This window comes from Tyto alba, unplaced genomic scaffold, assembly GCF_018691265.1.
Source record: "Tyto alba isolate M040663 unplaced genomic scaffold, T.alba_DEE_v4.0 Super-Scaffold_44, whole genome shotgun sequence".
In the NCBI taxonomy this organism is placed as follows: domain Eukaryota; kingdom Metazoa; phylum Chordata; class Aves; order Strigiformes; family Tytonidae; genus Tyto; species Tyto alba.
Genome location: NW_024881320.1, coordinates 8,907,583 through 8,921,426, shown reverse-complemented (window position 1 = coordinate 8,921,426; position 13,844 = coordinate 8,907,583). Strand labels below are relative to the sequence as shown.

The following is a 13,844-nucleotide window of genomic DNA, read 5'->3' as shown; positions in this document are numbered from 1 at the left end:
CAGGAGCAGAATTAGACTCACTTCTTTTAAACACTGTCATTTATGCCTTTCACTTTTTTTAAATGAAGATATACCTGTTATCTATTGACTGTATATAAATAGAGACTATCCCATGTCCTTTAGCCTCTTGAAAGGCCATTTACTATCCCAGCTGCCTATATTCCCTACATGCTATTCCAGGGAGGCCTTGATTACAATACTTTATTTCTTGTCAGACTTAAAGTGTTTAAGTGAGATCTAACACATGTAGAAGTGATGCCATGACCTCTGCTGAGTAACCTCTCTTGTATTGTACTGGAACAGTCTTTTTTTCCCTCTTTACTGGGCTGTTTCGAGGATATTGGTCTCTGGGGCCAGAACTGCTGGCGCTGGTTGGAGCTCGCCTACACTTCCCTTCTGTGGGTTTTTCATGCAGCTCAGAATAAGACTGCAGAGGCTATTAGGCACATCTAAACTTCTTCTAGTTTGAGCCCACCAAGCTCTACTTTATGCTTCTTGACCTAAATAGGCACTTGAATTCAGGTGTCAAATGCTCATTAGCCACAGCCTGTCCTCACTGCAGAAAATGTCAGGGTGGCAAGGGGTGGGCTGAGGGGAGAAATGAAGATGCCTTAACAACGCATCACGCTCAGGAATGGTACCAGCTCTCTGGGGCATGGTAATACTTGTCCTGGCTGGAGCATGCCATTGCAAAGGATGCTAATAGTAACCTTCAAGCTCTTGGCCTCATAAACATGCCTTCCACTATATTTTCTCTTTGTACTTTACTTGTTCCTCTAGTACCGGGTTTAGAAATGGGGAAAAAAATACAGCTATCTGCTGCTCTTGCTCAGCTAAAAGTAGCAGATTCTGCCTTGCCAGGAGTAGAAATGGCCCGGGATGGGCTTGGCACCTACTGCCACTCCAATGCACCAAGTCGTCAGCAGTGTCTGTTCGGGCTCATTACACTGAGCCAGGGCAAAGCTCTCTGGGGAAACTCCAAGTCTCTGCCACACTGCAGCTTTTGTTTGCTGTTTGGGGAGGGAATGAAAGCTTCAGTTGTTAGTTGGCCAATAATTCTAATTACTTTTGGCCATGAGGCCTGGCTCGAGTAATGGGGTATTTTTTATTTTCTTTCCCAAGCCCCAAGAACAGCAGACATGTCCACCTTCCTTAATTTTAATCCTGTCCAGTGCAGTCAGACTTTTGCTCGATGGTTGCAACCCATGGACTGCAACTGCATTTTACATCTGTATAGCCTGCCAATGACCTGTTTCCAATTACAACCCCCTACGTGTACAGATATTTCATCAAATCATCATGTGCTGCCACCTCTCTTCATGCAAGCTGCCCTGCCAGTCACTGCCTGCAGCCTGACTGTCACATGGGGGTGAAACTTTGTCATATAATGGTCTCCTTGAGAATCCTTGTCACTTCTGGGCTGAAACCAGACCTTTCCTCTGCTATCCTTGTGTTAGGCACAGCCCAGAAACCACTCCCTGACTGTTGTAGCTACGTCCTCCATTTCTGTTCCTCTACACATCAGGCTGGTTTAGTTAGAGACCTAAGACAGCTAGACTTAGCTGGAGCTGCCTGATGGGAAGAAGAGGACAATCTTCACAGAGATTCCAACAGACTTTGAAGCATCTTCTTTATAAAAAAATTATGACTTCTTTTAAATGACAGAAACTGGTGTATTTGCACATTGGCTGTTTTATATCCGTGAGCTGTGCACTGATCTAAATTGCTGGTCTCCTTGGTGGTAAGGTAGAGGTAGTCTAACTGGAGAATGAGCTAAAGCAGGACTAAGATTGCCAGTCCTGCAAACTACTGCATATCTCCAGGCACTGTGTCAACAGCTCTGAATAGAAGAAAAAGAAAAAATTTCAAGTTTCCACCCAAATTGTTGGCCGAATCTAGAAACTCTTACCCTTTATGTGTACTGTTTTTTAAGAGTAACACAAATTGTTCAGTGGAAATCAGACGCTCAATGCCCAAAGTGTGATGAGGGAAGAAAATGTTAAAATGGGGACATTTCAGCCAGTTATCATTTTTCAATCATAATCTAAATTTTGGGAAGAACAGGACTCTTCCTTCTCTTGTTCCCACTTATTCTACCATACTCACACAGAAGGCCTCTTTGCTGGGGGCACCTTACTCTCTCTTTCATGCTGCCAAACTGCAGTGTGGATTTCAAGGTAGTTACAGTGCCTGCTAAATATTGCAGAACACAACATTTATAAAGAATGGTGAGGAAAGGTGCCAAATGCATGTAAGTTATTTCAGTTTCTTAATGCAGAACTTGCCTTGTCTATCCATAGTTTATCATAGCTGTCAGTTACTGAGACTTTTAAAATGGATACTTCATCTTTTCATCTTTGTCCCAGAGAGTATGAATATTTTATAAATAGGCAGCTGTATACAAGAATCTGAGGAACACATTTTTATTTGTGTTTCTGAGAACTTGAACATTTTGTTTGTTAAGTCATGCTAAAAGTTCGAATAACAAACCCAAAAGTGAGACCATCCAGATAACTACAAAATCTGGGTTGCCTGGTGTTCAGCATGGAAGAAATATGTGCTAAGTTATGTTTTCTTAGAGGAGAACATTTCCTTTGTGTTCTTTAATCCCTGGGCGGGAATATTTTAACAAATTTGCTTGTAACATGCCAGTTATTTGAAACAAGAATATTTTATAGGAATATATCAGATTTGATTACATTTTTGTCATAGGTTTTGTCAGGCAGGATCTAAGAGAAGGGGAAGAGATTAAAGAAATAAACACAATGTGGAGAAAACTTGGAACTACACATAGTTCTCCCACCATCTACCTGAATGCCTTGGCCATTACACTAATTCATTATTTGGGGTTTTGCCAGGTCACTCCTGCTGAAATGGTTCTAGTGCCCAATAAGAATTTCTGGTGTGAGTGTGGGGGGAATATTTACATACACATTTTCCGCTCTGCAGTACTTCCTACTTGGTTTGATCTTGCTTGATAAGACAACACCACTCCTACTAGGAAGCCTTTCCCTGTTCCCCCTTCCTGAATCAGTGCATTAAGGAAGAGCATTCCCTGCTTCAGCCCTGAGTTCTCCCAATAAGCCCAAGTGGTGGCCAATGCCATTGTGACTCCTGGAGTAACAGCTATTTGTCCAGGCCTTTTCTGGATTAAATTATCAAGTGCCAATTTGCTCTCCAATTTTTCTGTAGTCTTCTCTGTATTCAGTAAGAATAGTGCTGAGGGGACATCATGTTTTTTTTTCTCCCTCAATTCACTTGCCAGTCAATAAGCATTTTTTAAGAGATCCAATGATACAGTGAAGGAATGAAACCCACCATGCCTGAGACAGAGCAGACGCCGGCTCCTGGGGGCCTCATCAGGTGGTGTCTGAGCCCCCATTCTTAAAAACAGTGATGAAATGGTGACTGAAAACTTGAAATCTTAGCTTCAACACATCACTAACAAAAAAACCCCAAACTTGCATGGAGCAGAATAAGTGCCTTAGAACAAACCAACCCCTCCAATAAGATGAGGAAAAATGCCAGCCAACAGCAAAGATAGTAGGGAAACCCAGGTCACATCCTATCTGGTCAGTGCCTTAGTGCTCCCATGTGTCTTTGCACTGTCCCGTGGAGAACTGCTGTGCACAAAGATAAAATACACTTCCTTCAGTCATTATCACATTCATTACTGCCAGCCTTTCTTTGTGACATCTTTAAGTCTTATTCATCCAAAAGTAAATAACACTAGTTGTTTCATAAGCTCAGTTTTAGTAAAAATGTGAAAAAATAGTGCTTTTTTCTCCCTTTAGCCAAGAGGCATGTTTACCCAGTAATCATCTGCCATAGCGCTGTCTTTTAATAAAATGTTCACACAAATGAACAACATCTGATGCTCTCTGCTTGCTAAATATAACCCAGCATGCAATATTGACTATGCAGATGAAATATTCTAACAGGATGAGAACGATGTCACTGCCCAGACTAAAGGCAGGATTTCAGTCTACTGACGTGAAAGCACAGCCGGAGGGGTGGGAGCCTGGTGGGACTTGGCAGAGATCTGAATTCTGTTCCTGCTTTTGTAGTGATCATGACAAGAAGATGACAGGTCCTTCTCTTCTTTAGCTGACTTTCCACTACATGAGCATATCATTTTCTCCTCTGGCCTACAGGCCTTGTTGCCCTGAGTCTTGGCAAGTATTCTGGATGCTCCTGTAGGCAGGAGAGCTCATAACCTGCTGGGTCCCACTCGCAGGATGAACACAGCTGAGACCTTCCCTTCTGTGGATTTTTAACTCACTTGTGGGGTTGTTGTTGCTGTTGCTGTCTCTCCTTTTCAGGCAGAGAACGTGCCCCAAAAGGAGCTCATCCAACGCATGCAGTGACCAGGAGGTTAGTGCTAATGGCTTCAGCAATTTCTGTTTCTCTCTTTCATATTGGCTGTTGCACTGTTTATCTGATGATGTTTACTGGGGCATGTTCTGAGTTGTAGAACGGGATCCAGAACTCCGCTGTTGATATCAATGAGCTCCAGCTGGTGGTGCCAAGTCGGGAGAATGAAAACAACAACCACTCTGTCAGCCGGGAGCAGGCGGGTAAGCGTGGGACAGCGGCCGGAGCAGGTCAGGGCACCCCGTAGCCCCCGGCCAGTTAATCAGATTGTTTCTTCCTTGCAGTCCTCCTTGTTGTCTCACCCATGCACAGCTGGAGAGCCACTTCACAGTAGAAAGCCTTTGTTGTGGGAACTATTCCTTGCTTCTCTCCCGCCTTGATGGTAGGGTAATTCCCCTGGCAAGGAGCACACACAAGTACAGCTCCAGGACACTGCCAACAAAAGCTGTCATAGCACATGGCATTGCAGAGACACTGGGTTAGCAGAGCAAATGTGTCAGGTTCAGGCTGCTACAAACAACTTAGAGAGATCCATAAATTGTGGAAGAGTTTCACCTGCCCTGTGTCTAACATTGTCTGGAAAGGATGAGTTTTAAAATGCTTACATTGGCTTTGGACAGCTTTGACCCCTGGAGCTAACTTTTTCTGAAGAGCTTTATGGATGAGACTGCTTTACAGGATGCTTATGTTTCAAGATCAAGAGAACCTCAGCTGAGCTGCAGATGATGTCACTTGCCGCAATTTTGAGTCACAACACATGAATTGTATCGATGCCCCTTCTGGTTGGTGAAGGCCAACAGGGAGCTACTTCATGTTGTGTTGTTACACACCATTGTTTTCCCACTAAACCATCAGCCATTACACACAGCTCTCACAAGCAGATCTTCCTAAAAAGCCATTTCTGTTCTCCCAGCTATGACAGTTTCCCATTTCCTTCTTTGGAAAAGTCATCAAGGAGGTTGTGGCCAGAGCTCTCCTGGCCTAGACCAGATGGACAGGCTTTGGGGACACATGCACACACACACCCCTATGTGGCAGTCCCTAGAGCACATGCTGCCTGTAGGAGCAGCATTGCTAGGGTTTTATCAAAAGCACAGCTCCCAATATTAACGGAGATGAGTAAATACAAATAAAAAATTAGTTGAGCAAATCTGCAAAATTCTGATCTGCAGCACAACCTTGTGTGTTTAGTATGAGGGATTTCAGTTTGGGTCTGTCTTTATTAGAAAGCAGACCTAAGGGTGTTCCTCCCCTCCCCTTCCCTTCCCTTTTGTTTTTAAAAGCTTTCAGTTTCATGAGAGCAAACGCTTGGCTTGAATTTTGTTCTGGCTGGTGTGACAGACAGCCAAAGCCTGTTCTAGATTGTCTGGGGAGAGAAGGAGGAGGGTTTGTCATGGAGGAGTTGGGAACAGATGTTTCGGACTCTCACAAGCAGTCTTTATTGATTTTCTTCTTTACTCAGTCACTTCCTGCAGAGGCAGCACAGAACAGTCTCCTCAGGACACTGACCCAGATGTGCCCTCCTCCATATCCGCAGTGACCACTGAGACTGGGAGTGATGAAGTGTTTATTATTTCTGCTGGACCTGGGGCCAGTGGGCTGAGCTTTACCACCTACAAAATACAGGTAGGAATGCTTTTTGTCATCTCTAGCAAGCCATGGGATGTCCCTCTTGGTCAGAACTTGTCATATCTCTCCATTTATGCTTACTGCCCACTTTGCAAGAAAGATAGTGACTGAACCAGGCAGTTCTCCTAACCCTTGGGCTGAGCTGCCATCAAATGATGTGGACTGTGATTTCCTGAGCCAGTATCTTCCCAGCTTTGATAAGAGCAAGTGCAGAAATCTGCCTTGGATATGATTGGTGATAATGTACAGACTTGCCAGAAGGATTACCCTCAGAAATATGTTAATTGGCAAAGATGATATTCCATTAAAAAAATCATTTGTAGCAACTGAAGGACCTGAGAGTCAGACCTGCTCCTGCCCGCTGCTACTAAGTGGTCAGAGAAGTTACTCAGCTCCTCAGCTTGTCAGAAAGCTATTTAACTGTCTCATCAGGCTGATGTGAAAGTTAACAATGTACGCTCCAAAAAATTAAGCACTTCTAGTGAAAGCACTGGGGTCCTTTCAAATACACACACAGAAACCTGAATCAGTTCAGTAAGTTCTCTTCTTTTTAGCTCTTTCCCCTGCACTCCCGGTCAATTATTTGATTAGAAACAGATGATAGCTCATAAGTCTCAGGTGTGGCTGCCACCTCCTCAACTTTAAGCATAGTGCCTGACAGATCCCATCCATTACAAATCTGTATTAAAGCCTTTCCCAGGTCAATACTCTCCTCTTCAATACCCTCTATCTTTTTTCCCCACAAGAGAAGAAACAACCAGCACAAGGAACTCACATGCCCCAGGACAGCCTGTGTAATATTTCTGCCACAGTTTACAAAACAAAAGCTTTCTGTATCCCTCCACTTGATTAGAAAAATAGCCAGGAGGCCAGGCTGGTCAGGATTTTCCTCTGCTAGCGTAAGACATGTGCCAAGCTTCTCCTCCAGTCAGCCACACTGATTAACAGAAAGAGGGAAAGAAGAGAAAACAGCTCTGGTGCCTTCCCTTACCCAAATACACTACCTTTTGTGGAGCAAGGCGCTGGGAGCTGTTTTGGTGCCCAAACTGGGCATCCTTGAACACCTGCACTCCTTGGTCCTTCTTTCCAGTAGAGAGAGCTTCACCTGGTGGCAGTCACATACAAATACAGCTTCTAGACAGGAGGGAAACCCCTTTTCCTTCCTCTTTTCCCCAGTCTAGTCAGAATGAACAAATACACTTAAAGAAAAACATTTCTATTCTTTCATCTCTTCTGCAAGAAACCTATCAGATAAGATATATACATATATATGTATATATATAAAATACTTCATGTTAAAACAGTTCTAAGTGAAGGCAACCCAAAGAATTAAAGTGATTTACCACATGATTAACTCAGGATGCATCTCCTTCTCAGTGATGTCTGTACTGCACACATGTGAGTCAATGCTCTCAACTAAATCCCTTAAGGAGCAGAAAAACTAGCCAGGAGGGGTGAAAGGGCCTCTTTAAAAGAATGGGGCCTTTCCCCACAGCTGAAGACTATTCTCTGCAAGGGGAGGTGGAAATTACGCACAGCAGGCTAATTACAAACCTGTACTCGAATGGGATCTCTTCAGGCCACTCGAGTTACTCAGGGTTACTGGATGTTAGAAATAAACATGTTTACAGTTTAATTTCTAAATATGTATTTTTAGGGTGTAAAATGCAGCTGGCCAGCCAGCTCCTGACTTTAGCCTCTGAGCCCCACAGAGGGTATGGTGCATGGCTTTTGTGGACCAGCACTAGGCAAGTAGGATGAGTTATCCACTGGAGTGCACCCACTTCCTTGGCAGGAACTAAGAAGTTATCATCATGTGAAAAGACATGTGAAATCCCGAGCCTTTACAGTACAGTAAATAACACCATCAGACTCACCTCATCCAAAATGCTTGACTAGACAAAGCAAGCTATAAGGAGCTTTCATTAAAAAAATTATCTGGATCTTTTTACTAAGAAATTGTGGCTGTCCACTTGGCCTTGTGCCCCTCCAGTAAGTATGAGTCTCAGTTCTGCTGGGCAGGAGCCAGTAATAAAATGGCTTTTGCTTTTTAGCTTCACATTTGAAGAAATCAATCCCCCGTCAGGAGGCAAGAGCTGGGGGAGCAAACATGGACTAGTGTGAGGAAAGAGAAGGCAGGATGTCTTTCAGATGGCTTCTGAGGTGTCCTGCAGAAGGGTCATGGCTTTCTAAGTTCCATTTGGTTTAAGTCACCATTCAGCCTTTGGCTAACTTATAACTATGACCCTTGTCTTCTATTCAGACATTACAAGTTTCAGATGCAAAGGTTTGAGTAAAAAGTATTATCATGGAGGTTTAAGAAAAATTTTTTGCTAAAACATCTTAAAAAATCTAGAAAATACATTATTCATCTTTGTAGTTACTTCCAGTACAACTATCTCAAAACCAGTGGCTAGCTTTTACACCAGTTTGGAGGTACTTATAATAATATTAGAATAATAAATCCTAAAACAGCCTGAAGAGGCTTCTGAGGAGAAGACAGCTGGCTCATAAATTTATAAATGAAGATTGTCATTTTATTGAAATCTTAGTCTAAGAGCTTAATATTGAAAAAAACTTAACCAGAGCCTGAAACCTTTCCCAGCTTCCTACTGAGATTTTTATTTTCTGTTGTAGTAGCTAATTTCTTGCCTCTCTGCCCATCAATTTCCAATATGATATTTTAACTGAAAAGTTCCTTTGATTTGCAGAAACTTGAGAGATTCAGTTTCTCAGAAATAACAAATGACACATTTCTGGTTTCTCGGGACTGTTAAATCCAGGACACTGTGGGATTTATTTCGGACCTTCTTTAAGGACTATGTAAACTTTGGGAATGTGGATTTTGCATTCTTCTCATGACAACCATATTTGCACAGCTGAAAATTAAACGTACGTATATAGTTGTGGAACAGGAGGCTTATATAAATAACAGGTGAAGTATTAGTAAGAATGAAAGAAGATTCATAGGACAGTCAGAGATTCTTTAACTTTTCTGGCTCTAAACCCAGATAAATATGAAGGACAAAATTTGTGATTTTAAATGCAACATCAGAACATATAAATTAAGTATGAAAGAGATCTTTAGAATTCCCATGTCTTTCATTCCCATGTCAGTCATAGTTCATTCCCATGTCAGATCAATTCTGCTTATACACAGAGCTGGTGACAATGGTTTAATGTGCTCTCACCTTCTGACGATGCCAATTTTACTCCTGTCTGGCTGTCTTGTTCTACTGCTAAAGCATCTTTTCCACCTGAAAAGCATGTCTTATGTGAAATGAAAATGTCCTTGGCTGCAGTCTGGGTCTCGTGCTTCTTGTTCTATTCACCACAGACACTGAGAACAGATTATTCCCTTTTTGGTTTTAATTATTTTTACTTTCTTAGTTCTTCTCTAACATAGGATAAAGAGCACCACTTCAGTTTTCTCTCTTGAATCATGCATTTTTGAGACTTCTGATTCTCTTGTTGCTTGCTTCTGGATTTCTTTCAGTGGGCCCAATCCTCCTTGAAGTTTTGTTTCTCCAGACAGACACATCTGGAGTATTCCAAGAGCCAAGCAGAGTGGAATAATTATGTTTTACACAGTTGAAGTTTACCACTCTGATCTGTCAGATATCTCCAGTAAAATAAATCTGTAGATATTTGATGTATTTGGTTAGTGAGAGTGTTAGGACTTTATTTCTTACGTAATTGAAATTTTTCAATTCAGTGTTAAACCTGAAACAGGGGAAGTAAAGTAAAACTTTCATCCAGGGAAGCCAGTGAACTTCAGGTAGCATGCTGGAAGAGCAATGAGAAGTTTCATTCCTGTGTCTTGTCCTGAGAACCACTGAAGAAATTAGTCTCTTGCATTAACAGCGTATTTTTTGCTGAAAGATGCTGTAAACGATTTTTATTTACTCTTTTCAGGACAAAAACCTAAAAAGAAGTGTCACAAGCCCAGCCTCTGTATCAGACTGGCTGACTTCTAATCACACAGCTGCAGGAGCAGATGCTGTTGAGAAGGGGAACACCCAGTTGGAAAATCACTGTCCCAGACAACGCACGTGGAGTGCCCGCACTTTCCATGATTTCCTGGCCCCAATACCACAGCTACAGAAAAAATGGTGTAGCTGGACCACCAACAGTCCCTTCACAAAGCTGGTTGACAGCAGTGTAAGTCTTGCAAGGAGGGGAGGACATAGTGGATGAGGTCTGTGCCCCAGTACCCCCATCTACTTGCTGATGGGACATATTTTCCCCTTGGACTACTGCTTTGCCTCTCCAACCTGCAATACCATCCACATTTCAGTCCTTCTTGCTTGGTGTATGGGAAACTCTTTTGCTTAACTATATTGTAATGTATTCAGGCTTTCCTGTAGTGTTAAGAAGCTGTATTTCCCATAAGTTAGCACCTGCTTAAGAAATGATTCCCAGTCCAGAAAAACATTTAAAAATGCCTTCAGGCTAGATTATCTCATTGAATGTTCTGACATGTACCTTTTTTCCCCTGGTTATGCCTTAAATTTAACTGAATTATTACTATTGCACTGTGAGAAATCCGTAGGTATGAGAGGGATATCTAGGTCTCACTGACTGTAGTCATCAAACCAACAGCTTATTACAAAGCTAATAGAGGATGTTTCTTCTTTTTAAGGTAACACCACAGGCTTTTGCTAAAGAATGCATCTCATCTCTAACATAACCAGGAATTTTAACTTGTAGTTCTCTTGGGATCAAACTTTCTTAAGAAAGCTGATTTTCATGGCATGTCTACTAATTTATTATTACTTTGTGCAGGGTGTTCCTACAGCTGCAAGATCCCAAGGTGTCCCAACCAGAAAGGTGATCTCAGCTACTGAGATAGAGGGAGCATCTGAGACTGTTTACTCTGATTCATCTGCCAGTAACGCCTCATACCCCCTCACTCTGTCTGCACAAAGGCAGCGGAAGTTAAGCTCCTGCAATTTGAAGAAATCTAGGTTTGGGAACCCTTATTTTGGATTTTTAGCCAGTTCCCCTGACAGCAAACATGTGAGGTCCTTGGATCCCTCAAGACATCTAGGGGGAGCATCTCCAGTTAACAGCCAAAGCCCCCAAAATCTTCTAGAGAGCTCCAACCCACTGAAAATCAACTTGGTCAATTGTTCGAAAACAAAAGAGCTTGTGGTAGAAACAGATAAAAACAAACCGGTTTTTGTTATTTCTGAAGAAGGCGATGATCAGCAGCCTCTGGTCCTAGCAGAACATCTTAGTCAATGTGGAGATCATCTCTCAGAGCAAAATGCTGTGTATGCTCCAGCTGTGGCAGATAAACAGCCGGTGGTTCTGACAGTTGAGGGGAAGAGTTCTGCCAGCTTCATGTCAAATCTTCCTCTTTGGGCAAAATCTCCTAGTTTATACAAAGGTCATGTGAAGGCCTCTAGCTCTTCCAGGGACCAGCAGAGCTCATCAGCTGTAGATGCCAATACTACTGAGACCTCACAGAACTGTGATACCCTAGCTGCTGCTACATTATGCAAAACTTCAGTCCAGTGATGCCCTCAGAAATATTGAAACATCAGCTCACAAAAACAGAGGCAACAGGGACATGCTCACAGTGGAAGCTCTGCCAAGTAGGTGAGCGTGGCAGTCATAGATGGGTGCAACTTTGTTAAGAGCGGCCTTTGCTTTCCACCCATTGGGATTGAGATTACAAGGATACATACATACCACAGCACAGCACAAACACCATCTTCCCTTACGCTCACGAACCTCACCTCTCTTCTTCTGCATGAAATTTTGATACGGTTTGTACAAGAAAGCATCCTCAAAAAAGGTACTTCAGACTGCAGAAAACCTTTTCTGGAATGAGAAATGAAAGTCATCTGAGACAGTTACATCATGGTTTATATCTGAAATGTAAATCAGTCCTCTGTTACTGTGGTATCACTTGAATATTTCTGTTGGGAGCTATGAGTTAAATTCTGTTTATAGCTATGCCTGTACAATCCAAGCCTTGCCAAGCCAAGGGTAAGAATTCAATCATGCGTGTTTGCATACAGTTTTGTAAACTTAATTTTAAGCATTTCATATCTTCCGCACTCTAGCACAAAGTTTACCGAGCATTAACATCTCTAATATTAAAGACCATAATTATCTCATATCCTGACTCTTTAAAGAAGAGTACAGACAAGCTGAGCAACCTAATACTGGATGCTAGTTCTATGAAAGTCTGATGTAGCTTTATCTTTGTTAGATCTACACAGGCTTAAAACACCTCAGTCCACCACATCTTGAAGTGATTCCTCATGGCAACAGGAGCATGTGTACAAAAACACTGAAATACTAGGAATAGTCTTCAGCATCCAACGCTTGGATATTTGCAGCTGCTCTGATCCTATTTCCACCAGCTATTTATTGCTGGTAACGCACATTGACTAGAGAACTATTTCCCTTCCTTCAGCAGGCAAGACTTAAAAGACAAAATTATGTGGGGCATACTTTGAGTGCTCACTTTCCTTAGAAATGAACTACTAAGTGGCTGTACCTCCCAGATTACACATCCAGGGCATTCAATGGAACACTGAACCAAAAGGAATCCTTCCTATTGCCTTTAATAATCCCATCAGTATTTTAATTGCCTCCTGGTGATATTTTCCTATCTTCACAGGAGACTCCTGCATGTTCAGCCCACAACTGAGAATTTTTTTGCTTTCTTAAATGAAAGAAGTTCCCTGTAAATCTATATTTTTCATCTGACATGGCACACTGTTTTAAAGCAATCATATATCATAGAACAGGTGTCAGAAAGAAATCTTCTGTATAAGTCTTCCCCTATGTTAGCTACAGTGTGCACTGAGTTATCTTAATCCTTCTATGTGAAGGCATTTAAGTCTAATTCCTGAAATATTTAACTGCATTATTTATGATTTCACCTGCTACTACAGCTTCCATTTGCCATCTGTTAATGTCTGAGATATGCAACACAAGATTTTAGGTTTTGCCTTATATTTTGTGTGAATGTTTACATGTCTACGTAGACATAGAAGCCTTGCATCTAGTAGCAGTGGAAGCAAAAACATATATGCCCTTTAGCAATTGACTCAAACACAAACAACAAACAAGCCTCTACTTTTGCTATTACCACACTGGGTTGAATAGTTTTGAAGCACAAAAGTCTGGCTCCAAGTTGAGTTTTTTTTGCTGTTGTTTTTTTGGTTTGTTTTTTGTTGTTGTTGTTGGTGTTCTTTTTAAATTAATGCTACATGATTCAAAGGGAAGAGTTAATATATTTATGATTTAAGAAATATTTAGAAGCCTTCAGTGCTCTAATAATAACTTCCACCGCATTAAATTCATATACTTTGTAATTCAGAGTCAATGTTCTGTTACCTATTACATTTCTAAAGACTGAAGTACTAAAATCTACTTCTGAAAAGTACTTGTGTTCAGTTATTGACAATAGCTACATTTGAAGGGCTGGAAAAAGTGGCTTTTTCAATAAACATGTGTTTAACTACTCATTTCTACAACGTAATGACACTTATTTTGTTTATTTTGCTGAAAGACTAAGTTGTACGTGCATTGCCTCAGAGCACCAGTCCATTGTGTGGTGTACACCAGTACAGCAACCTCCCTAGCAGTTGCTGCAACAGAAAGAGCACAAAAGTTGTTACATCATTCAGTCAGCAAACACCTGAGGATTAAATCCTGTTTGATTTCTCCTCAGTAACCTAGCGAGATAATGAGGTGGTTGTTCACACCAACTTCCTCTACTACCTATCTGTGTAACCAAAGAACAGTTTTTTCTAAACCTGCAAAGACTGCTGCCAGAGCCTGGGTTCTGTGGGAGTCTTGATTTCCTTCCATATACT

General features: G+C 41.8%; 1 protein-coding gene across 5 annotated transcripts in view; it reads left to right on the top strand.

Annotated features, from left to right (window-relative positions):
- LOC104363839 overlaps positions 1-13,502 on the top strand; it is a 34,521-nt gene extending 21,019 nt beyond the window's left edge. For 4 of the 5 annotated variants that reach the window (XM_042805146.1, XM_009970360.3, XM_033008128.2 and 1 more), the window contains 5 exons: positions 4,323-4,374; positions 4,475-4,577; positions 5,837-6,000; positions 9,919-10,164; positions 10,789-13,502. In XM_042805146.1, coding sequence (XP_042661080.1) covers positions 4,323-4,374; positions 4,475-4,577; positions 5,837-6,000; positions 9,919-10,164; positions 10,789-11,526 — 1,303 coding nt within the window. In that variant the 3' untranslated portion in view covers positions 11,527-13,502. The remainder of the gene's footprint in view (positions 1-4,322; positions 4,375-4,474; positions 4,578-5,836; positions 6,001-9,918; positions 10,165-10,788) is intronic. The other variant, XM_042805147.1, reaches the window with a different exon arrangement.
- The last annotated feature ends 342 nt before the right edge of the window (positions 13,503-13,844 follow it).